The sequence below is a fragment of the Amblyomma mixtum genome, chromosome 2 (genome assembly GCF_055824585.1).
Source record: "Amblyomma mixtum isolate Tamu chromosome 2, ASM5582458v1, whole genome shotgun sequence".
NCBI classification, from domain to species: Eukaryota; Metazoa; Arthropoda; class Arachnida; order Ixodida; family Ixodidae; genus Amblyomma; species Amblyomma mixtum.
In genome coordinates, this window is record NC_143013.1 from 227,509,153 (window position 1) to 227,533,539 (window position 24,387).

General features: G+C 46.5%; 2 protein-coding genes and 1 non-coding gene across 7 annotated transcripts in view; 1 reads left to right on the top strand and 2 right to left on the bottom strand.

Moving 5' to 3' along the window:
* Nucleotides 1–24,387, bottom strand: part of LOC149362812 (caspase-7-like) — a 52,557-nt gene that overhangs the window by 25,798 nt on the left and 2,372 nt on the right. Inside the window, exons 1-3 of one of the 3 annotated variants that reach the window (XM_089573251.1) lie at nt 14,448–14,721; nt 10,843–11,089; nt 3,034–3,110 (exon numbers count right to left, since the gene is read on the bottom strand). In XM_089573251.1, the coding sequence (XP_089429377.1) occupies nt 3,034–3,110; nt 10,843–11,089; nt 14,448–14,585 (462 nt within the window). In that variant the 5' untranslated portion in view covers nt 14,586–14,721. The other 2 variants (XM_089573252.1, XM_089573253.1) reach the window with 2 other exon arrangements.
* Nucleotides 15,081–15,153, bottom strand: TRNAM-CAU (transfer RNA methionine (anticodon CAU)). Its single transcript has one exon. It is a non-coding gene; the product is annotated as a tRNA-Met (tRNA).
* Nucleotides 15,547–24,003, top strand: LOC149362814 (THAP domain-containing protein 5-like). 3 transcript variants are annotated; one of them, XM_089573257.1, is made up of 12 exons: nt 15,547–15,907; nt 19,024–19,156; nt 21,015–21,062; nt 21,150–21,173; nt 21,277–21,333; nt 21,626–21,664; nt 21,745–21,795; nt 21,883–21,965; nt 22,025–22,081; nt 22,164–22,211; nt 22,307–22,360; nt 23,975–24,003. In XM_089573257.1, exons 1-8 carry the CDS (start codon nt 15,746–15,748, stop codon nt 21,954–21,956), a joined length of 588 nt encoding a protein of 195 aa, XP_089429383.1. In that variant the 5' UTR covers nt 15,547–15,745; the 3' UTR covers nt 21,957–21,965; nt 22,025–22,081; nt 22,164–22,211; nt 22,307–22,360; nt 23,975–24,003. The 3 variants fall into 3 exon arrangements, with proteins under 3 accessions (XP_089429383.1, XP_089429382.1, XP_089429381.1); XM_089573256.1 differs by having other exon boundaries at nt 21,883–22,081; nt 23,975–23,991; XM_089573255.1 differs by lacking the exons at nt 22,025–22,081; nt 22,164–22,211; nt 22,307–22,360; nt 23,975–24,003 and having other exon boundaries at nt 21,277–21,664; nt 21,883–21,942.

Below are 24,387 nucleotides of genomic sequence, written 5' to 3' on the forward strand. Positions count from 1 at the left end.
CCCGACAATGCAGCACCACTCTTTTAGGATAACACCATGAGAAAGAGAGCACAAGATCAGCGATTCCGTTGGTTGCAATGCTACATTTCCCTGACCAAAAGCAAAAGTATACAAAGGCAACAAACAAGGCAAATGAGGAAATAAACGTTAAGGTTGACTTCCACAGCTTTTACATTTTCTGCGATTGCTATCGATCATCCTTTCGGCATTATGTAACGAATGGCAGCAGAATTATTCTGTTTGTTGCACAAGAACCCTGAGCCATTGAGGAGTGTAATAAAGGTCTCGATTTTATATGTTACACGTGCAATAGTCTTTCAAAGTTATATTTGCAAGAAAAATTTTCATGTAAATATGCATGCTGGAGTTTAACTTTTATTTCCATGTGTATCAGGGATCCATGTCACTTTCTCCTTAATTATTCAATGCCCCAGGGATGACTTTATGAGGGTGTTAATTGTATAATTACTCAACAACATACCAGCTTACCTAAATATAAAATGCAGTTGAAAACAGCACAACAGGTTACATATCTGTGTCAAATTTGGTGACATTTCATGCGTAAATAATGAGAATGGTTTTAACTGCCACTACCCCCTTAAAGCACCATATGATACGTCAGCAACATCTGATCTTCTGAGCACATGCCAGGGCTGACAGGCCCGTTTTGAAATATATATATTTTGATATACAGTCGAACCTCGATGTAACGAACCTCAATGTAACGAAATTCGCGATGTAACGCATTTTTTTCATTTCCCAATCACTTCCCCATTGAAAACCATGTATTTTTTTTCGCGATTTAACGAAGTAATTTTGCTCCGCACTTTCGATGTAACGAAGTCCTTGCGCATCGCATGCATGTGCCAGGAGCTACCTTGACAATCGAATGAGAGTTAAAAGTTTAGCCGAGACGAAACGCAGTTTGTATTTGCCCTTTTACGCGCCAATTTTGCCGGCAGTGTGCGAGAACGTACCGCCGCGCCATCTGTCGTGCGCATACAAAGCCCGCGGCATGGAAGTTTCAAGACGCGCCGCGCCATGACGCCACTGGCGAGCTGTAGACTCTGAACGTGAAAGCGCAAACCGGAATTTTCTTGCAGCGTCCGTTGGTTTTTTTTTTTTTTTGCGTGCGATGTTCTCGTAGACAACAACAAAAAAAAAAGTATTCAGTGTTGACAAACTCGTGGAGCTAGTGTGGTCGTACCTTTAAAACGGGTGAGCGGCGAAAAAAAAAAAAAAAAAACGTGCCCTGGCAGAGGAGGCGAGTGGCGAAGGGGGTAGAGGGGAGGCGTGGCGTGGGAGGCGCGCGCGGTGCATTCTGGGTGGGCGGCTTCGGCGCGCTCTCGGCGCGGCCCGCGCGCCGGGCGCCGTCAGAGCGCGCCGGTAGCCGCCGAACACTAGGGTGCCTCGATGCGCTCGCCCTCTCCGCCGCTCCGTGCGCACGGAGCGGGGGAGAGGGCGCGCATCGAGGCACGCTACCGAACACGCTGGCGATCGGGCGCCGCTGTTTCGCGGACGTGACGTCGCCGTGCCGCGCGCGCACGCGCGCTCGCGCTACGTCGGAGTATAACCGCGCCGCGAGCACAATCCCACCGCGCCGGCGTGAGCGATGCGAACATTTTTCTTTATTTTTCTCTGATGCGTCCCCGGCTGCAAATGTTCAATGCTGATGATGATGATACCAGTAGCGACATCTTGTGGCGGCTTTCAGTACTAGGCGCTGCGCTCGTTCTTTTGCTGTGCGCACACGGAGAAAAATGATGCCGTCGCGGTGTTTGCTATCACTCGTTATGCTCCTGATGTAGAAAAAAACATCCGGTGCCCTTGTTAGCGATACTATTACTCGATTTTCTTGCGTATTTCCTCAATAAGTGATTTACAAGTTCCCATCAACAAGCAGTGTTCCTGAACCAAATATACTTTATTTTGACAGCTGAAACATGGGAACCTCGACGTAACGAAATTCGCGATGTAACGAAATTTTCGGCTGCAAGTAGGACTTCGTTATATCGAGGTTCAACTGTATATATATATACATGCCAGGGCTGACAGGCCCGTTTTGAAATATATATATTTTGATATATATATATATATATATATATATATATATATATATATATATATATTTCAAAACGGGCCTGTCAGCCCTGGCATGTGCTCAGAAGATCAGATGTTGCTGACGTATCATATGGTGCTTTAAGGGGGTAGTGGCAGTTAAAACCATTCTCATTATTCTAATTTATTAGAAAAGCAGAAGAAAAAACCACATGCCGCCGGTGGGATCCGAACCCACAATCTCCGACTTCGGAGGTCGTGGGTTCGGATCCCACCGGCGGCATGTGGTTGTTTTTTCTTCTGCTTTTCTAATCAATTAGGTTTAAGCGATAACATATTCAGTAATATTATAAATTGATCAGCACCACAAAATAAATAAAAATTAAAAAAAAAATCCCCTGTGCCCCTTGGTTTCTGTGGCTGTTGGCTTCTCTCGTATATATATATATATATATATATATAAGATAAAGTCACCAGAAATTGAAAACAACAGGATTTAATTCACGACGTTTCGGCTGGAAGACCAGCCTTTTTCCTCCAGCCGAAACGTCGTGAATTAAATCCTGTCATGTTTTTCAATTTCTGGTGACTTTATCTTATATTGATCAATCAGCTGCCAAGAAATCAGTTTTGATATATATATATATATATATATATATATATATATATATATATATTTGGAATATAGAGGTCAAGAGTTAGATGCCTGGTTTGACACAACTTTTGTTACTAAATAACCTGTGATGAGCCATTCCTTGATTAGGCTGTTCAGGAACCTAGGTGACTGTAATTAGACTGACACTGCCTGTAGCATTTCACGATTCATAACACATGGCTTCCCATGTTCTCACCAATTTCCGAATCCTGTATCCCGAACGCAGCGGAGTTGTGCAAGGAAACAAGCAGCACTACGTGAGCATGGCACAAAAACACTCGCAGAGCAATGTTGTCAAACAGAGCAAAACGAGTCCTTACATCGTCACCATGCTTCCAATCCTCGGCTGGAATCACCCTCAGCTCGGCGTTACTGGCCTGACCCACTGTGCCGTGACCTGCAGCAGCAAAACACATATTAAGCCTGTGAGGCACCCACAGCATCAGGCACAGCTTGCTGCGTGGAGAGTAATGCGAGGCTGAATTAGCAGGGGCTAACTCGGGAGGTTATCTTGTGGATGCATTACTTAAAGGGACACTGAGGAGAAATTGAAGTTGGCTTGCATCGACAGAATACCAGCTCCTGATTACAAAAACACCACTCATACTGACAACAAAGCTCTTGTAACGTAAAAAACAACAAGAACCAAAATACAGGTATCGCCGCCACAGGCCAAACTCGCAAGTACAAGCGTGATGAGGTCATAGGACAAAACAGTGTTGCCAGAACCAATGGCTCTAGCAACACTAGGACACGAGAAGCTACGAATCACTGAGGCGCAGCCAATGCATGCGCAAATGTCCTTGACCTCGCCAGATGGCACAACGTACCCAGCAGCTGCGCGCGCGCCTGCAGCATCGGGACCAATCAGCGCCTGCTCACCGGCGGTAGGCGGGCTCCCGGTATTCCGCTAACGGTAACAAGGTACACGCTATGCTAAAGGTGTCTATTTGCGAGAACTTCGTTGACGACTTCGAGAATGGTATCCATCGTAACGCTGGCAAAACGCCGGTACAAACGTAGCGACTGTAGCGACGGCCGCAATAGCCGATAGATGCCTTCAACGTGCGGCCGGCGGTAGCTTTCTTTTCGGCTGCTCCTAGGCCGCTCTGCTGGCTGCCAGAAATCACGGAGTCTGCATTACGTCATGTGCACGTCATGTTTCACGTCACTTTGTCCTGTGTCGTCATAAGAGAATGCCAAGTTTGAATCAGGGCGGCAGGAAAAACTTTTTCAACTTCGAATCCAAATTTCTTAGAAATAAATGCATCTTTCGCTGCCGGCCAAGTGGCAACAAAACCATGAAATGCCGAACTATCGGATTTTGCTATAAAAAAAATATTAATAGTGATCTCCTCACTGTCCTTTTAACGCGTAGGTGCTGCTACGTTGAAGCCGTCAAGGTACCAGCACCTACGTGTTGAGTAGTGCATCCGCAAGATAACCTCCCGAGTTGTCTACTAATTCAGCCTCGCATTACTCACCTCGCAGCAAACAGCATCGAAGTGCACATGCTATGCAAGCTTGGCAGGCTCGGCATTTACCGCAAGAACTGTTTGATAATCTCAAGAGCCTATAATGTCTTAAGAAAGTTTTGCTTCATCTACGCAACATTCGTGTTTTTGTACACTGATCCAGTTGCCCTAATAGTGCCTGATTACTGTTTGCTATTCGTGAGTGTGCTGTACTGTTCCTGTTGGCATTACTTTGCCAGCCTTCCCTCTATGCTGTGAAGCCAAGTCTTGCAATTTGTGTGGTACAGTTACAAATAACGAATGAATAAAATAAAATATGACAATCCTGTTATCACAATCACCTAGCGTGCAGTTCCACTATCAGGAGAAGCACTGCTGCTGTGGTCAGTGTAACGTGGCAAGTCACTGCTTCACACAAAGTGATCAAGTGGCCCAGCCACAGTTTGCATCCTTTGTCTTGTTCACCTTGCCAACAAAATGCAGTAAGCTATACTGGCAGAAATAGCAGTGAAAAGTGATTTCTGGAGCTGTGTTTACTTGCTGCAAAAGAAATCGGTGTCTCGTGAGGATCCCGGATGTGCCCTGTTCTCAGATTCCAAAGCTCGATTTTAATATAGCAAGCTGCCATTTTATGTGACACTGTAATGTCTTTTACATTGTACAGCTTTTCCCAAAGTTCCTGTCATCTGCTATCACCTTTTATTCTTCACGATTATGATTTTGAATGCTTGAAAATCGCTGTTACCAAAACGTCATTTGCTGCACTTTGTAGCACCTCATGAAAGAGACCCTGAATACAAATGCTTCTTAGCAAAGAACAATGTATGTTCATGCAAAGTTGATGAGAAACGCTTGCTTTCTCTTTTTTGCTATTTACTATCTCAAAAGCAAACAAACAAGATTAGCTCAGTGGTAAGGTTTGGTTTATTGGGGTTTAACGTCCCAAAGCGACTCAGGCTATGAGGGACGCCGCAGTGAAGGGCTCCCGAAATTTCGACCACCTGCGGTTCTTCAACGTGCATGGACATCTCACAGTACACGGGCCTCTAGAATTTTGCCTCCATCGAAATTTGGTCGCCACGGCCGGGATCGAACCAGCATCTTTGGGGTCAGCAGCCGAGCGCCGTAACCACTAAGCCACCGTGGCGGGGCCAAAAATAACTATATGCCGCCGGTGGGAACCAAACCCACGACCTCCGAATTACGCATCTGGTTCTCTACCAACTGAGCCACGGCAACGGCTATCGGTGGTAAGGATTGCTAGGACTCATATTGTGGTCTAGTGCCCCACAGTGAAATGATCAGGCATCTTTAGTGCCAGCCGGAACGAATTTTTTAGCGCATAAAGCTGATAAAACTGATCAGGGTTCAAAAATATGATTTACGACTGATGGTTGCCAGGCCAAGAAAGCAAGAGTAGCTTTTACTAAAAGCAGGCACAAAACTGTGCGGCTGATACACTATGCAATGTACCAGTTGGCAACCAAGGGAAGTGGTGCCGTTAAGCCGGGTGAATAAACGCAGATCTATGCATGTTGTCAGTGAAATACCAGATGGAAAGCTTGAAAATAGAACAATTTACCTCGCTAATGTGAACAATTCAACACTGGATACCATTACCAAGAAGCTCACATAATGCAGCACCCCATCTTAAAATTATCTGCTTCATCCCTTCAATACCATCCTGTTCTAGGAACCTCTGGACTCAAATTATGGAATTTAATGCCACTGACTCAATCACTAAAACACTAGGGAACCAGCAATAACACTGCAACCATATCTGAACACACCCATAACAGTAGTATTAGGGTGGATGAAAGCAAAATATGGCATGAAACATTCTGTAAAAGCACGGTATTTTGCATCTGGACACCACTGCCACTTACCTCAAAGCGCGACAGAGATCTACACTGACTCATCATCATCATCATCAGCCTGACTGCCCCCCTGCAGGGCTAAGGCCTTTCCCATGTCTCTCCAGTTAACCCTGTCCTTCGCCAGTTGCGGCCACTGTATCCCGCAAGACTTCTCAATCTCATCCGCCCACCTAACTTTCTGCCGCCCCCTGCTACGCTTGTCTTCTCTTGGAATCCACTCCGTTACCCTTAAGGACCAGCGGTTATCTTGCCTTCGCATTGCATGCCCTCCCCAAGCCCATTTCTTCCTCTTGATTTCGACTAGGATGTCATTAACCAGCGTTTGTTCCCTCACACACTCCGCCCGGTTACTATCGCTTAACGTTACACCTATCATTTTTCTTCCACTGACCCAGGGAGCCAGTTATGTGCCTTACCTTTCCTCAAAATCAACATTCTAAACCTTCCTAAACCTCCCGCTGGTTTTGAGAAATGGAAATGCGCGTAACTGCCTTAATTTGTAGGTGGATGCTCACCTCTTACTTACAGCGCGATTCACGTGTCTACTGACCCATCTACTCTTGCTACTCAGAGGCTTCACACACATACAGAGAAACATACCGGTGAAACGTGGCGAGTGCGGCTTGAAGTGCTTTCACACTAAAAACATGCACTATACTGCACATCAGTAAGTGGGAATGCATGATAGATGCAAAGGTCAAGGAGCTGCCAGCAGTACATGGTGCCATGCTATGTTGTCGCACACACAGCTGCACAGGTACTATGTTCAATGCGGCAAATATAAGCCACTACAGATACCCACTAGTGTACGAAGTCAAGTGTCTGATGGAAACCCATCTGGTCGGGATGGCACATGACAAATAGAAGACGTCGACCAAAAGAAAGAATGGGATGACGTTTCGGCACCCCCACGGGAGCCTTATTCACAGTGAGGCATAACGTAGCTGCGTCGTTTATTTATACACGCTGCATGAGCGAACCCAGGCACCTGGCGTAGATTGGGGGCAAGTTTCCGTCATTCCGATTAGGCGTATGCGCTGTAGTGTGAATACTAATGAGCGATTCCAGATAAAGCCGTGATTTCTTGTCAATTTCTTTTGCGATCACATGTGCTTCTGCCCAGTTAATGTTGCGTGTGGCGGGCACCGAATGCTCGGCAAGCGCATTTTAATCTGCGCGCCGGTTTTTGATGTCACTCTGGTGATCATGTATTCTTCGCTGAAAGTCACCTGACTCGCTGATGTACACAGATGGGCAGTCCACACATGGGATCGAATACTCAACCACCTGGGAACTTTTTCTTCTTCAGCTTGTCTTTGACTTGCACAAGCTGACTCCTCAGTTTTCGAGCTGGAACATGCGCGGTCTTTACATCAATGGACCGTAATATGCGCGCCAAAGGTTTGCTTATGCCAGGAGCATAGGGAATCGCGGCTCGTTTCTGTGTAGCGGGAATAGCTAGGAGCCTGGGATGTCCCATTTGGCGCTGTACAGAGTCCATGACGTGTACAGGATAGCCACAGTTGGATAAGTCACACCGTACATGCACATCTTCAGCAATCCGGTCTTCTCCTCTGGAACACATTTCTTTTCGTCGGAGCAGCGATGACACCACAGAATGTTTTTGGCAATCAAGGTGAACTGATTTAAAGTAAGGTAACGGCCGGTATGCGTGGGTTTTCTGTAAACAGTGAAATTTAGACGTGAGGACTGCCTGGAAACGAGAATATCTAAAAACGGGATGGGGCTGTCGATTTCCTCTTCAACAGTGAACTGTATGCTAGGCTCCAAACTATTCAGGCGAGTAGTAACGTCACGTAATGCCTCTTTCTTCAGGATGGAAAAGCAGTCATCCGCGTACCTCAGGAACACTTTTGGGGCAGGCCTGAAGGACGCAAGAGCGCGGCCTTCGATTTTTTCCATGGCCAAGTTAGCGACTGTCACGGAAATCGATGCACCCATGGCGGCTTAGTGAATTTGCCTGAACGGGACGTCCTCAAAAGTGAAGTATGTGTTTGAAAGGCAGAATCTGAGAAGGCGGTTCAGGTCATGCACATCTATCGGAGTTCTTTCTGACAGTGATGGGTCTGATCCAAGGGCATTGGTGCATACTTCCACGGCAAGGTCAATCGGCACACTTGTGAAGAGTGACTTTATGTCGAATCAGACCATGATTTCCCCGGCATTGATTTCAAGGTTTTGCACCTTTACGATGAAGTGATGGGTGTTGTGTAAGTGTGTAAGGCTCCTGCCAACGAGAGGAGAGATAATTCTGTGCAGAAACCAGAAACTTGGACAGATTCTGAAGCGGCGAACGTGTAAAATCCACATTACGACGCAGAGGGGCATCAGGCTTATGAATCTTTGGCAGACCCATCACTGCCAGAAAGCACTCCGATAGATGTGGATCACCTGACCCGCATTCTCAGATTCTGCATGTCAAACACATACTTCACTTTTGAGGACGTCCCGTTCAGGCAGATTCACGGAGCCGCCATGGGTGCGTCAATTTCCGTGACAGTCGCTAACTTGGCCATGAAAAAAATCGAAGGCCGCGCTCTTGCATCCTTCAGGCCTGCCCCAAAAAGTGTTCCTGAGGTACGTAGATGACTGCTTTTCCATCCTGAAGAAAGAGGCATTACGTGACCTTACTACTCACCTTAACGGTTTGGAGCCTAGCATGCAGTTCACTGTTGAAGAGGAAATCGGCAGCCCCATCCCGTTTTTAGATATTCTCGTTTCCAGGCAGTCCTCACGTCTAAATTTCACTGTTTACAGAAAACCCACGCATACCGGTCGTTACCTCCATTTTAAATCAGTTCACCTTGATTAACAAAAACGTTCTATGGTGTCATCGCTGCTCCGACGAAAAGAAATGTGTTCCAGAGGAGAAGACCGGATTGCTGAAGATGTGCATGTACGGCGTGACTTATCCACCTGTGGCTATACTGTACACGTCATGGACTCTGTACAGCACCAAATGGGACGTCCCAGGCTCCAAGCTATTCGCGCTACACAGAAACGAGCCGCGATTCCCTATGTTTTTGGCATCAGCTAACCTTTGGCGCGCATATTACGGTCCTTCGATGTAAAGACCGCGCATGTTCCAGCTTGAAAACTGAGGAGTCAGCTTGTGCAAGTCAAAGACAAGCTGAAGAAGGAAAAGTTCCCAGGTGTTGTGTATTCGATCCCATGTGCGGACTGCCCATCTGTGTACATCGGCGAGTCAGGTGACTTGCAGCGAAGAATACGTGATCACCAGAGTGACGTCAAAAACTGGCGCGCAGATCAAAATGCACTTGCCGAGCATTCGGTGTTCGCTGCACAAAACATAAACTGGGCAGAAGCACGTGTGATCGCCAAAGAAAGGGACATGAAATCACGACTTTATCAGAATCGCTGATTATTCACACGACAGCGCATACGCTTAATCGGAATGACGAAAACTTGCCCCCAATCTACGCCAGGTGTCGCTCATGCGGCGTGTATAAATAAATGACGCAGCTACGTTATGCCTCATTGTGAACAAGGCTCCCGGGGGGGGAGCTGAAATGTCATCCCATCCTTTCTTTTGGTCGGCGCCTTCTGTTCGTCACCCACTAGTGTACACAGTACTGTTGCACTTACTCTCAGCAATAAAACATGCAAGAGTGTGTTCTTTTTTCTAAACAAAGCAAAATGATCTAGTAGAAGCACAGGAAAAGATCTGTCACTTTGCAAGCCACACTTGTTTTTAGTTGTGTGTCTGCAGCAATTCCCGGAAGTCCATGTCAACACATGAAGAGAAAGGAATACGCGGAGGAGCAAGTTTATCCAGTTTTCTGCTACGCAGTTTATAGACACACCTGCAATAAACCATCACTGCACCAAAAGGCATTGAAATACCGACAGTAGCATCAATCAGAGAAAATGGAAAAAAAATTCCCTCGGCGAAACCACCCGCCTGCTGGTGCTCAAAATTTGCACAAAGGTGGGATTTGGCGGTCAGTTATCTTTTATATTACGTTTGGATGGTGAACTTGCCTGATTCGGTCAAAATTAATTGGGAATCTTCATAGTGTGTGGCGACAGCGAACAAAACTGCGAGTGTTCGCAGTAATGGTACCGGTAGCGCCATCATGTGCCCTCCAGACGAACAAGCATTCTACTGTGCAGGGAGGCTGCGGAGAAAATCCTGGGAGAAGCACAAGGTGCGGGAAGCGGGCAGTTGCGTGCAATAACGTTTTCTGCACCCAATTTTGATAAAACAGCCGAGAAAGCGCTTTCAAACGAACTGTGCAGCCGCTTTCACCCCTTGTGCATTTCGCCGCAGCCTCAATGGTAGGGCTCTCGTTCCTCTGGCGGGCACAGATGGCGTTACGGGTACGACTGCTGCGAAAGCCTGCCGTTTCGGTCCGCCGTCACCACATACGATGAAAATTTTCGATTAATTCTGACTGAATCAGGCAAGTACCCCATCCAAACGAACTATAAAACAAAACTGACCACCAAACAGCACTTTGGTGCGAAATTGGAGACCGAACAAGCAAGTGGTTAGGCCGAGATAATTTTTTTTCGATTTTCTCTGATCAACGCGACAGTTGGTATGTACCACGGCGCCCACTGGCAGAACATTAGACTTACTGAGCTACGTACCAGAAGTATTATGTCTATATTACCCACAAAAGTCATGCAGTAGCAACAACACAGCAGGCTTTTTATCTTTTTTTTCTTCCACTCTCTTTCATGGTATCGGTTCGGTATAATGGTGTAGTGTAAGGTTCAGAGCCATACATACTGTTAGGTGCAGTAGAATCGACGACATATCGAACATCACCGCCACCAAAGGCCCGGATCGGAGGGGGAGCTACGGGTGCCGCAGGTATTGCGGGTGGTTCTTGCGGGGCCTCTCCCGTGAGCAGCCTGATAGCCTCGTACATGCGATTCTCACGGAGAACAGCAACAAAGCGGTCGAAGGCTAGCGGACCACGCCTGGGAAGCCGCTGCAGGAGGCACAGGTTGCGCTCTTCCAGGCCCTCTTTCTCCTGCACGTGACCACGAGGGTGATATACGACACAGATGCAGCAAGCTATCACAAACAGCGCCCATCACCTCTGCAATGCCTCCCTGACTTCACTGGCAGCCAGGTCAGGCAGTTTTGAGGGAATCAAGCCCTCTCTTAGAGGTGCACTGAAGAGGAATCTGAACCCGTATTTTTGCCACTGCAACTCGACCTACACGTTCCGAGCATTCTTGGAAACTTCGAATTATTGCCCTATGCGGCCGGATTCCCAAATTTAAATCAGATTAACGTCGTGCTCCCGCCTTTCTTTCTTTGAATTCCCTGCATACGGTGGGAGAAGTTGACCAACCTTCCAGCCAGTCCCATGGCGGCTTGCCGCTCTGCCATCGGCGGAGTGATACGTAGTGATCGGCGAAAGCAAAGAGTCCACGCGTATTTTTATTTCCGTGGGCCTAATTTGCAGCTCGTAGTCTCTGACTAGACCTATTTATTCACGGAAACCTAAAAGAAACAAAATAAAAGCGAAAGCAAAGTCGCCACGCGACTGCCTGAAAGGTACTCTATGCGTTGGTCGACTCCTCCCACCGTATGCGGGGAATTAAAAAAGAAAAAGGCGAGAGCTGGATGTTAAGCTGATTTAATTAGGGGAATCGGCCCCACAGGGCAATAAATTGAAGTTTCTAAGAGTGCTGGGAACGTGTAGATCGAGTTTCCGCGGTAAAAAGACGAGTTCAGATTCCTGTTCAGTGCACCTTTAATGCCCCTTCTTCAGCTCCATCATTTGCTGAACTTTGTGCGTGCTCTGCACAAGCAGTGCGATGGGAAGTGCTCCAAATAACCGAATAAATTTTTTCTTCTCTTTTTTTCACAAGGCGGTGTTATCAGCTCATGCTATAACATAAGTGACGTGAAACCAAGCATTAGCATCATGAAATCATGTCACGTTCTGGCTATGGCAACTGTTCACCGGCAGCTCCATCGCTTCGATCAACATGCGCACCACGATGTCCCAACCCTACCTCTACACAATGTACCAACCCCAGTTCTCAAAGGTAAACTTCCATTTGTGTCCGGTAGCTGCGTCATGAAACCTCGATTATTATTATTTTTATATTTTTGTGGCAGCACTTGCTTCTAAAAGCACAGTGCTTAGTACTAGTATTCGTGCGTTATTAAGTGGTAAATCGGCTGCTCGTGGAGACAGAAAGGACGCGATTAAACTTAAACTATTAGTGACCTTTTCAGCACAGGAATATGACGTTAATCATGAACAAAATTCAGCAATTCACCTGCAGAAAAAGCAGGTGCTAAAGAAACACGAAAACTGTGTTCAGGAATAAATGCCAAATTTCTAAAAAAACAGAAACTGAACACTCCAACCCCTAAACATAGGCTACCACTCCAGGTAAGTGGCACCAGATTGCGACAAGTAAACAAACCAAGGGACCCAAATGGGTTCCAATGGGAAGTGAGTGGTGTGTGTGGCACTGAAATAAAGGAAGAGATGATATGTGCTATGACACAACTGGTTGTGGCAGCTGACTAAGGATGTGATAGCGTGTGCACAGAGCTTCCCTTCCCTCTCTACTTGTTTGTATCCGTACGTCCTGTTATACAGGGCGTAAACAGGCTTCTTTGAACTGCGTGAAAATGCTTGATCAATTGGTATCGCAGATTGAAAATTTGTGGCACAAAGCCAAAAAGAGGGTACAATGTTAAAAACTTTAATGACATGCACGCTGGTGGCTGGAGTGAACATGCGCCACCACATATGAGTGAAGGATTGTTACATCATAAGACCAATCAAGCTACAGCCAAATTCACACATAGCTACAACATTGTGACTCATACCACCTCTTGCTTCGCTATCTACGAACTGTTTGGCTCGTGGTAGCACAAGTTGCACGCGCTCTGACTGCCGGTATGACCCTCATCATTGAATCTGTTGAAGAAAGGAAAGTGTATGCCATATTTGTTTGACTTCTTACTAGCCTCCATTGCTTAATCCAGTAATCCATTAATAGCTAACTCTCCATATCTTCCACAGGTACTGAGTGACTGCATGCACACGAAAGTAATGATACCTACTAGGGCAGAAGTAAAGCTGCCAAAAACAGTCTCTCTATAAAACTGCTATTGCATCAGAAATATAGAATTTGCAAAAAAGACCAAAATATTTTCAGGCAGTAACAGTTTCGCGTCAGCAAAGACTTCACTTGATGCAACACTGTCACTTGGTTTATACCCCAATTTTTCACAGTCATTTTGTCTCCCAGAATGTACAGATGTGAAAGCTGCAAAAGTTGCAAGTTTCACACAAGTGCAAGGAAATTTATAAAACCAACAAGTGCTGACATTTGCTATGCACTACACATGCATTAAACTTTCACACATTACCACCAAGGCACAAAGACAAGGACAAAATAGCCATTTCTTCAGTAATATAGTCCTCAGATGTTGACACACTGTTCATATGGGTGTACATAGGTCGGTCCAAGGGGTTGTAGTTCCCAATATAGTCCGCAGCTGTGCTAATTTGGCAGCCGTTCGGGGCACAAAAAATGACAACCGCTGCAACGTCATATGACATTTAAACGCAGTCGATGTTTGACTCGATACGGTAAAATCAGTGACAGCCATGCTAGACTACTGCCTCACGACACCAAAGTCGTGTGGCAGTAAGCTGTCTCTTTTAAACATGAATGTCACATTTCAAGTACATCCACAGTATCGGCCTTGTTATCTTGCAGGTAGCTTTTATTAATTTTAGTTACTGAACCGCTTGGCGACACTCTTGATTGCCTTTCAGAGCACTTTCAGAGTTTGAATAACGAGCCCCAAAGAAGCAGAGTTTCGCGCTGCGCAGTACTCCGTATACAATTTTTTATGCGCGCTAAAAATAAGATTTCGTTATCTTATCGCTACCACAGCGTAACGCTAGATCACCACTCTTATCACGTTCCACAGCTGACAGCAAGTGGATTGAATGCGTAAACGTGTTTACCAAATAACATGGTCTACAGCCTGGTTCGTGCTGCTTAGAACCAATGTGTCGGTAAAACTTCCGTTCGTGCTCTTCACAGATTGTCTTTGTGCTTCGCTCGAGAACAACAAAATACCAATATTCCAGCGCTGACTGAAGCCATTTGAGTTACCGCAGGAAGTCAAAGTCAGGAAACGTTATTCAGAGCACGTCGTAACACGCATATTCCATGCGACCACACAAAGCCGCGATGTCCCACCGATCGCAGCGCTTGAGAAAGATCGGCTCGCACGAGCGAGCGTTCGTGTATCCACTTTCACAGCTGACTGCAGTTCACGACCACATGTCACGAACACATGTCACGAACATATCAAGCAGCGACAGCCGATGATCTCACCCGAATGTCGTCGACCATCGGGGCCGTCAGAATGCCCCTCGTTTGCAAACTCGGCGCCAGAACATTGAAATCTATGCACGCCACTAGAGCGCTGACCAATTCAGGATCTCTGAACTTTCTGCGGTGCTCCGGATCCATCGCGCACGCACACTACCGCAGCACTCACTACAACGAAACGAGGCAACAAAAGGTCGCCCCACATGAACCATACGCAACAATGTGGAAAGTGGACAGGCAGAGGGAAAGAGCGTTGGCGGATGCCGATGGCAGCCGTGAAAATTGGCGAGCTGTCACAGCCTTACCTATTTTGAGCGCTTCGCTTGGCTACATTGGCTGTTCTTACATTCACACGCTGGTTTTGTCATTTGTTCCGCTCTTGGGTCCGATTATTCAACAGTTAATCGAGTTCGTTGCATTCGTCGCTATTATCGCTTGTGTGCGTCAGGTGATTGTGCGGCGTCACACACATTCTATGTTACTCTTCGTCGCACACGCTTTTGCCAATTCCCAACATAAGCCTGCGAGTTCTTATGTAAGCCCACAACATTCGGTAGTGCGCGTAGTGCCTTCGGATTCAAAATTTGAATGATAAAAAAAACGCGCCGCAAAAAAAAAAAAAAAAATACACCGCCTTGCCCCGGGTGAGGATCGAACTCACGACCTTCAGATTATGAGACTGACGCGCTGCCTACTGCGCTACCGAGGCGGATGGCTCGAATGTTTGATGTTACGCTTTATAAACTACTTCCATAAGTTTGGCCACCGAACTTTCTAAACGATTCAGGGGCACGTTCAGGCGGGCGACTTTCGTCGTGACTCATGCGGATACTACTGAAACCTAGGAGCGCGGCGTTTGCTAGGCTCCACTGGTTGACTCCAAACAGTGCTCCCAGACAACGTTGCTCCTAGTCCGACTTCCTACGGCCTTCGCAATGGGGTCTGTTTGCGCCTCCCGCCGCACTTCGGTGGGGTCGCCACTGCCCCATCGACCATAAAGCCCATGGAGGAAGAAATAAAACCCCTGGAAATTTTTAAAGTAACGACAACCTTTGCAGAACTCCGCCTCTCCCTCTACTGCGCCCGTCGCCCCTTGGTCGATGGTTCCCGCGCAAAAGCCCTTTAAACCCCCCGCGCTTTTCGTGGCCGCAGACGCCATATTGTTCGCTCCAACCGCGCACCGTAGGTTCGGCAGGCGTCGTTGCGGACACTGCGCCTTTGCTTGCTGTAAAGAACAGCGGCTTTTCTTTTGCTCGGAACGTGTGTCAGTCACCTAACTTCAAGCCGTCTATCTGGGCGGCATGACGGGCTGCTGCGCCTTCGGGTGCAAGAACCGTCACGACGGTGGAAAGCGGTTCTTCGCGATCCCATCATCAAAAACCGACGCGGGCCGGAGGAAGGTTTGGTTACACAGAATTGGCCGGGCGAATTTTAACGCAACGCCATCGACCAGACTTTGCGAGGTAAGTGACGTGCTTTCAATAGCTGCTGAGTTTTACTTTTTTTTTTTAAGCTACGCTGTGCAGTGGTTTGTTCGCGATCGAGCGTATGGCCGCAGTAAGCTCGACATAAGGGCTCTTGCGTTGAGCTCATCGTGATTGCACGCACGCTTGGAGGAAGGAAATTAAAATTTCCTCATGCACGCACGCAAACGTGTAAGCAGGGTTAGGGTGGCTACTGCAGGGTTGCCATGGAGGAAGGAAAGAACTAAAGGAGAGGCCCTGACGTCACTTTTTGTGAAGCCGCCCAGCAACCGGAAGTTGGCTCGGCTCTCCTCACTATCTTCTTTCCCCACCGAGCTTACGGGGCGGGGATCGAGCGCGGCTCGCAAGCACTTCGTAAAAGAAAGGTATCACAAAACCGCGCCGCTCTCCGCTACACTCCTACACCTCCCTCCGCGCAAACACGCACCTAGACACAGACCGGCGCACAGGTGCGGTGAACCTTTTCCGACGCCAGCCGAAGAAAGACGACATTGCGCACCATCCTCCTCGCGAGCTACCGTACACCCGCCGTGTGGCCTTCGAAACGCAGCTCAGCATCGCCGAGAGCGGCTTCATGTTTCTGTGCTGTTTGGTGAGGTGCGAAAGTTCGCTGAACAAAACAATCAACGCTTCTTCGCGTGTCGAAGCGCGGTTCCGGAGTGCCACCTTTTCGCGAGATTTATTTCAATGCATCGATCGCTCCGCGTAGCGACACCAAGTTTGACGAACAAAATATCAAATGAGAGGTTATTTGCTGCATTTAAAAGCAATCTTAGATGCGTGCGGAACGTCACGACGCCAGGTAACACGCAAGGCCGAACAACACACCGTGCCGAAAGCCCGTCCACCGCCACCGAGAAACATTCGGGCCCCTAGCAACAACGACGCTAACGACGCCGTACGCCGTTGCTAGTGGGCCGAGTTTTCTTAGCAACAACGACAACGTTGCTAGTGGCCCGACTTTTTAAGCCTAAATTTTGACGTCACTTCCGCCACATTCTCGCCAATGCATTGGGAATACGAAGGGCCTCTCCTTAGTTTTCCTTCCTCCATGAGGGTTGCCGTTGGGAACATTTTAAAAGGAGCCAGAACTTGAGCTGAAAGTAGCCAAAAGTAGCCATGTCATTCAATCTTGGCGCCAAATTTGTAGCCAAATAGAATATAAGCGATATTACGAATCTGACTTTTATCGAAGAACAATAACTGTTAGCATTTTAAATCAACGCAAGAAACAGAATAAAGAGCACAAAATTTTAGCCCTTTTTCGTGGTCTTCAAGGCGCAGGTATATTACAAATAGATGAATTATTAAATGCTCTGTGCGCGTGGATAGTGTGATCTAGCTTGCGAGTGATTTTGTAACATTCTAGACAACAGCCCAGTAGGACACAATCTGTTTTAACCTTGAAGCCGTAGGGCGAACTTGATTTGTGTAATGCATTGGAGCATCATATTGTTGCGCACCTTTTTCTTTTTTTAAAAGGTTATCACAGGAGAACACTTGCTCAGCATCAGAGTTGGAAACTGAAATTGACAAAATTTTGTGCCTTATTGAGCCAGGTGTGGAAAAGGCCATTCGCCGCAAGTGTCTTAGTACGATCCGGCCACTGTGTGCCCCAAACTCAAATATGATGTGTGATCAAGGTCACGCTATTGTTTGCAGTTGCCGCATTTCTGACTCCAGCTCGATGGAGAAACATCCATAAAAATGCAATGGCAGCTTTAGTATGTCTTCGCTTTCCTTCGTGCTTTCTATGTCATCAGGATTGATGGCATGCAGCTTCCGAAATGCAAGGAATTTGGAAACCGCTGCAGTAACTCAAGAACTGGAAGCAGTGGTCTATCACGGCTCCTTGGTCTAGTGAAATCTTTTCCCTGGAGATGTTACCTTATTCAGCGTCGCTCTGCGCGCGCATGTAAGCTACATAGCTACCCTAGCCGTGCGTGGGGATGCCTCGATGCGCACCGGCCCTGCTGGCGGCAAGTTAAAAAAATGGCTAGTAAATGCGCCAAAATAAAAGTACAAAGTCCAGGAAGTAGCCGGGGAGCCAATCTAAAATTTTCATCGCCAGAAGGGTTTCAAAAGTAGCCAGTTTGGCGCAAAGTAGCCGCCAACGGCAACCCTGCGTGTAAGTGACGCGAGGCACACGTCTAACTGTAGAGTGACGTTCCTTAAATTTGAGCGCATGCCGCAGTTATACATACATGCGTACTATATAAGCGCAGATCAAACTGCGCTCTAACATGGTGAAGCGCACGCGTTACATTCTGCAGTTGCGCGCGTTCAAGATGGTCACTTGTCATCTTAGGACTGATTATAAGCAAAGTACATTGCCATGTTTATTATATGTAGCTAACACATCAGATAGACTAAATTTCGCAAAGTAACTGTTGTGTATTGTGGTTCATTTATCGTCTTGTGATTGACACTGTGATTCATTTATCGTTCTGTAGACATGCGCCTGATGCTTTTTATCGAATTTTTTGGCTCTGTTATCCTGTGCGTTGTTCTTTCCTACATATATTGTGCCATCCCTCTCTATCCAGACATTCTGACGAAGGCCGTTCCACGGTCGAAACGTCAATAAATTGTTTCAAGCGTTTCGAACGTTGGTCTACGTTCTTACTATATATATATATATATATATATATATTACAGAAAGACAAAAAGAGAATTATCGCGCCGATATGCATCGTCAAGGCACCGTATAGGCACCGTTGGTGGAAACACCAGCTAGCGCGCGCTGGCTTGCGTTTACTCTCGAAATATGACCAGTAGCTGTGCGTATGTGTGATAGTGCCCATCGTAAGTGTGTCGCGCGTTTCCTGTCACTTCCGCGTTCTCGCTTCCCCTTGACGCCGAACTAGCCGATCGGCGCCGCGCTGCCTTGTTGATTGCTGGCATTGTTAGCACTACCTAATGCCGCAACTGCAAAAACCGCTTTCTCTAGCCGCCCGTACGCGTCAAATTACCACCACTAGCTAGGTCCCGCGTAAGTCACCTTGTGTGTCAGCGATGTGTTCGAGCAACTTATGCGCAACACAACTCCCAAACGATTTTTTCATGGTCGCATGTTTGCTTTTTATTTTTTTTAGGATCACTTCACTAGCGACCAATTTGAGGCCCTGGTCCTTCAAAAATTTGGTGTCAAGAAGTTGAAGCGCGATGCTGTACCGAGCATCTTTGCGCACCGAAAGCAGCCCTTGCCTAGGAAACCTCCAGCCAAACGTAAGAGCAAAGCGCAACTACGCGTTATAGAAAAAATTTACCGTTTCCAGTACGGATGTTCTTGCAAAGATAGAATGGTGCTATCTTTTTGGCCACTGACAAAATAAAAATTGCAACAGTATTTGAAAGTTGTCATAGTAAGCCATGATCACTGTGAATTGAAATCTGCTGTAATCTTAGGTCAGCGCCATGAGAAGGGGCTCACTCACACCCACGACCAGTGACACTCACCTCCACTTGTACTCACAATCATGCCCGCTCACACGTCCACTCACTCGCACTCATACTCTTGCCCTCTCACCCTCATATACACTCACTCACTCTCAACCCCGTTCACACTCATATTCACTCACTCGCACACACACAATGCCTACTCATATTCATATCCACAGACTCACAATAATTCTCACATGCACATCCTCTCACTCCCACTCACAGTTACATCCACTCAACTCATGCCCGCTTACACGCACTCCCACTCATACCCGCTCATGCTCACACCCACTCACTAGAACTCACGCTGAAGTCCGCATACAATCCCACTCCATCCACCTTACTCATGCAGGCTCAGACATCCACTCACTTGCGTTAGTGGACCTGAGTACGCCCACCCACACTCACATCCACTCACACTCGCACTCATATGTCCACTCACACTCACAACCACTCATTAGCAGTCACCCTAACATCCACTCACACCTCAACCACTCACTCGAACTCGCACTCATGTGCACTAAAATTTTAATCCACTCACTCACGCTCATGCCCACTCACATTCGGCCACTCACTCACACTCGCACTCACGGCCGCTCACATTTACGTCCACTCACTCACACTTGCACTCCCGGGTGCGAGTTTGAGCGAGGTGATATGAGTGCGCCGACCTATGGCTGTAATAATGTAGTACCAAGATGAAGTGCGTGTAGGTAAAGCTACAGACTCAATTACCGTATTTTCCTGTGTATAAGACGCGGCTTTTTTTTTCAAAAATCTTGCTGGTGCGTCCTGTACAAGGGTGCGTATTATACACGAATTTTTCGTGTGTTTTTTTGCGAGTTCGGAAATTACTCAGTTCATGTTCAAGCTTTTTTCACCCAAAAAATATCGCTACCAATGACGTTGTTGTAACACGGTTAACACTTCGGTACGGGGACCGCCGTGCGCAACTTTGTTTAGGTGAACTTAATCATGAAACGGCGCGGATGACGACTTCCGGGATCACAAACACGCGACCGTTTCGGAGGTCGCAACCAAAAGTAGTGTGAAATGCCAAAAGATGGCGACAATCTCGCTTCTAGCCATTTTCAAGCCAAGACAAGCCGTCGTTTTTTTTTTAGCCCCCGTTTGCAACTTTGTGTAGTGCGAAGAGAATGTTTCAGCCGTGTTGCCTCAGAAATGGATGAACTTTTTGATAGCGCATCCGAAGATGAAGGCTTCGAAGGTTTTAAGTAGAAATAAAATGTTGTTATGGACATATGGGAGAGTTTCGTTTTTTCTTTCTTTTTTCTAAAACGTGGGCGGGTATGGCGCGAGTGTTGCCTTTTTCAATCACTTAGCGTTGCTTACGAATTTCTCTCAGTGACGGTGAATTTCGTGATGGTCATGCAAGCGTGTTTAATTGAGCCTATCTGGGTAAATTGGGGTGCGTCTTATATACCAACTTTTTCAATGACAGCCTGCATATATGGAGGGTGCTTGTTATACACCGGAAAATACAGTATTGGGAGTTACACGTTTTTATATGGTCAGCCAACATTTAATTATTATGTTACCCCCACATCGCCAATAGTCATTAGTGAGGTCTTATTCTGGAGCATATATGGCTACATCATCATTATTTTCTATTTCATTCCTGAAGGTGTAGCTCCTAACCTTGCCAAGGGCCAAGAGGAATGTACATCAGAAGGTAATGCCATTAATGTTTGAATCTAGTGCCCATTTCTCAGTTTTGCTCATTTTTCTCTCATTGCATTCACCGACTCATCTTGCGCAGGCTCACATGCTCTGTCATGTTCAGGTAGGCTTGACATGTTGCTGTCAACTTCAGTGCACTGACATCCACCGCTATATTTTACCTAGGCATTCTCTGATGCTTTTCCATATTTGTTCTGTATTCACAGTTCCTCAGCCACCAGATAGTGATGAGGGGCACATTCAGGTTACCGACTACAACATGCGTGAGTATACTGTCTGGCATAATACCGTAAGCTTGCCTGCAGTTCGCACCTCATTTGAACTGTTCTGGTGCCTCTCTCCTGCAGCTTCTCAACCTGCCCAGGAACACTCTGAGCCGCAGTGCTCCTGGCAGTATAAGAGAAATTGCAATTTAAATTTAAATTTATTTTCCTTTTGTGGGTTTTTAATAATACTGATGATATGAAGTTAGAAGGATGTTAGCAGCCGTGTGTCGCAATTTCCTACTTTCCTCTTGTTGCGTGGCATTGAATTCTCCCCATCTCCTCTGTGTAGGCTCTGCAGTAATGTCCACCTTTGACTCCCACATCACTGGTAAGTGGCATATATTGTTGAGTGTGCCTTTATTAGCCATAACTGCATGGCTTTATTTTCATTGTCTGTTATTTGTGAAGGTGCATCCGCTTCTGACCTGTCTGAGTGCATGGAGGAATACACATCAGAAGGTAATGGCCGTAATGATTGCAACCAGCACTCATTTTTCAGTTTTGCTCGTTTTTCACTCATTGCATTCACAAACACCTTTTGCGCAGGGTCACATGCTCTGCCACATGCAAGTGGACTCGACGTGTTGCTGGCAGCTGCCAAACATGTTGACTGCGAGTGATATCCACCAGTCAGCATTCTCTGTGCAATCTTTGATATACCTGTGTTCATCATTTTTCACATTTTCAGCTGTCGAGCCACAAGAGAACGTTGAAGGGCACATACAAGCTGCATGTCAAGATATGTGTAAGTACTGTATTGCATAATATTGTCGCCTAAGCCGAAGTACAATTCGCTGTCACAGTATGCTGGTGCCTTTCTCCTGCAGCTTCGCAACCTACTGAGGGATACTCTGAGCCGCAATGCTCCTGGCAGGGTAAGCAAAGTGGCCTTGTAGATAGGCTTTTCATAGCAAATTTTCTGTGACTTTCAGGTTTTCACAGTCTTACGAACTCTCTTTTCCTTGTGCAGGATTTGCTACAGCCAGCACTCAGCAATTGATGCAAGGCTCGTATGTGAGCTCCTGTGAGTTGCACCGTGTTGAACGTTATCATACTACACATTTCAGAGCAAACTTTCGTGGTTTGCTTTTTGTCTTTAGTGTGTGCACCACCCCTGAGTCACTTACAGCCGCAGTGTTCCTGGCAAGATACAGACAGTACATTTCTAAGTGATTGCTGTTTATTTAAAAAAGAAACTAAGTTAACCTGATTAACATGGTATATTGTATGGATAGGAGGAACAGTAATAATTCTGCTGCATAAGAACCTGTATTACACTCATAAAGCAGGTAAAGATATTGAATGAAAAAATAAAAAGCAATACACGTTACAAGTAAAATGGAAACAAACCAAATAGGTCCCCTTATTAAGAAAAAGTAAATAGAAAAAAGCATTTTAGATTACAAAAACATAGACAAGTACACTGATGCGCCAGCACATATGCTGTTAAAATTTGGTTCTTCATAATCTGTGGAAATTTCTTTTCATAAGACATCCCATTCTGTCTGCGCATAGTATGAAAGAATGTGCACAATGTAATGAATGCCACTTAATGCATTTGACTTTATATATGTGGACACTGTGGAAAGCTGACTGAAAGAATTCATAGACAAGTGTTTGATGGAGATATCGAAAAGCAATAACAGGGCATATTGATAGCGATGGGCTAAGTTTTCCAACTCTGCCTTGGTTTCAATTCGGTGGCATTGATGGCACTTGCATAATTTGAAAATGTTAACTATTATTACTTTTGATCTCTCGTGGAATCACCCCTTTGTCACTTGCTCACTGATTGCTGGCTTTCGTGCAGGTTCTGCTGTGCCTGTGAGTGGTGTAATTGAGGAGCCCCCCTTAGAAGCTTGCGCCCCTCTTGACTGTGAGTGGTACCCACCATAGAGTTTCTTACTATTACCTAGAGGGAAAGCTGGCGGCGCTGCACTTCAGCCACCATGGACGCCCAAAGCATCATGGGGCGGTGAGCTACTTGTTGCGGAACAGTCGTAGTTTTTCAGGAACACGGAGTGTCATTACTAAGATGTTTCATTCCAAAAACGCTGTCCGTGTGTGCGCAGACGACTTTCGCGCGAACGCAGTGTGCAAAAGCCATAGTAGTGAAAACTCGACGACACACGACGCCAATAAAAGGCTTTACTCTTCCGAAATGCCATTAAAAAACCTCTTAAAGTATCTAAGCAACAACATTTTTTTTTGAAAACATATTTGCTTTTAAAAGTGCGCCTGTTAACTACGAAATATTAGTTTTTTTAGAGTTCATCACTTGGCCAATAGGAAAGCTAGTCATCTCTTATTTTAGGCAAACTTTGCACTTAAATACCTTTCTGCTCGTTTGTTGCAATCATTAGACAAGATATTGAATGTTAGGACGTTTGTAGTTATCGAACAGCTTTATTTTTCTATTATTTTTTGGACAAAAGTTGCAGTTCTGCAACAAGTAGCTCACCGCCCCATGATGCTTTGAGCGCCCATGGTGGCTGAGGTGGTCACGTGGGGTCTCCATGCAAACTCCCATAGACGGCTTGCCAGCTTTCCCTCTAGGTAATAGTAAGAAACTCTATGGTACCCACCATTGACACTTGTGCCTTGTTTCACAATCTCCGTCATTTTCCCGGTCTTGCAGACACTATTCCACGCTCTAGTGCACCTGCTGGTCATGAAGAAAAGGGATGCAACGACGTGAGTGGTAAACAGCACTACTGAAATCGCCCAGTAACCGAGACATCAAGAGTGTGGTTTTACTTATTGCTGTCATTACACTATTTTGAACAGGGGACTGCTCAACAACCAAGACTCTGTCGGCTGAAGATGCGGCTGCGCTACAGACGAGGATAAGGCAACTGGAGGGCCAGCTGGTACAGACTCGCCGTCGGGCGGCGCAATGTTACGACTTGGTGCGTCTCAGTCTGCTGCCTCTGTTCAGCAGACCTGTGCGAAGAACGGTCGATGCGACGGTTAGTGAACTGACGTTTATGTACAATATTGTCAGTGGACAACGAAGAAGACAGTGCTGGGCTCGTGCACGGAGCGCGAAGA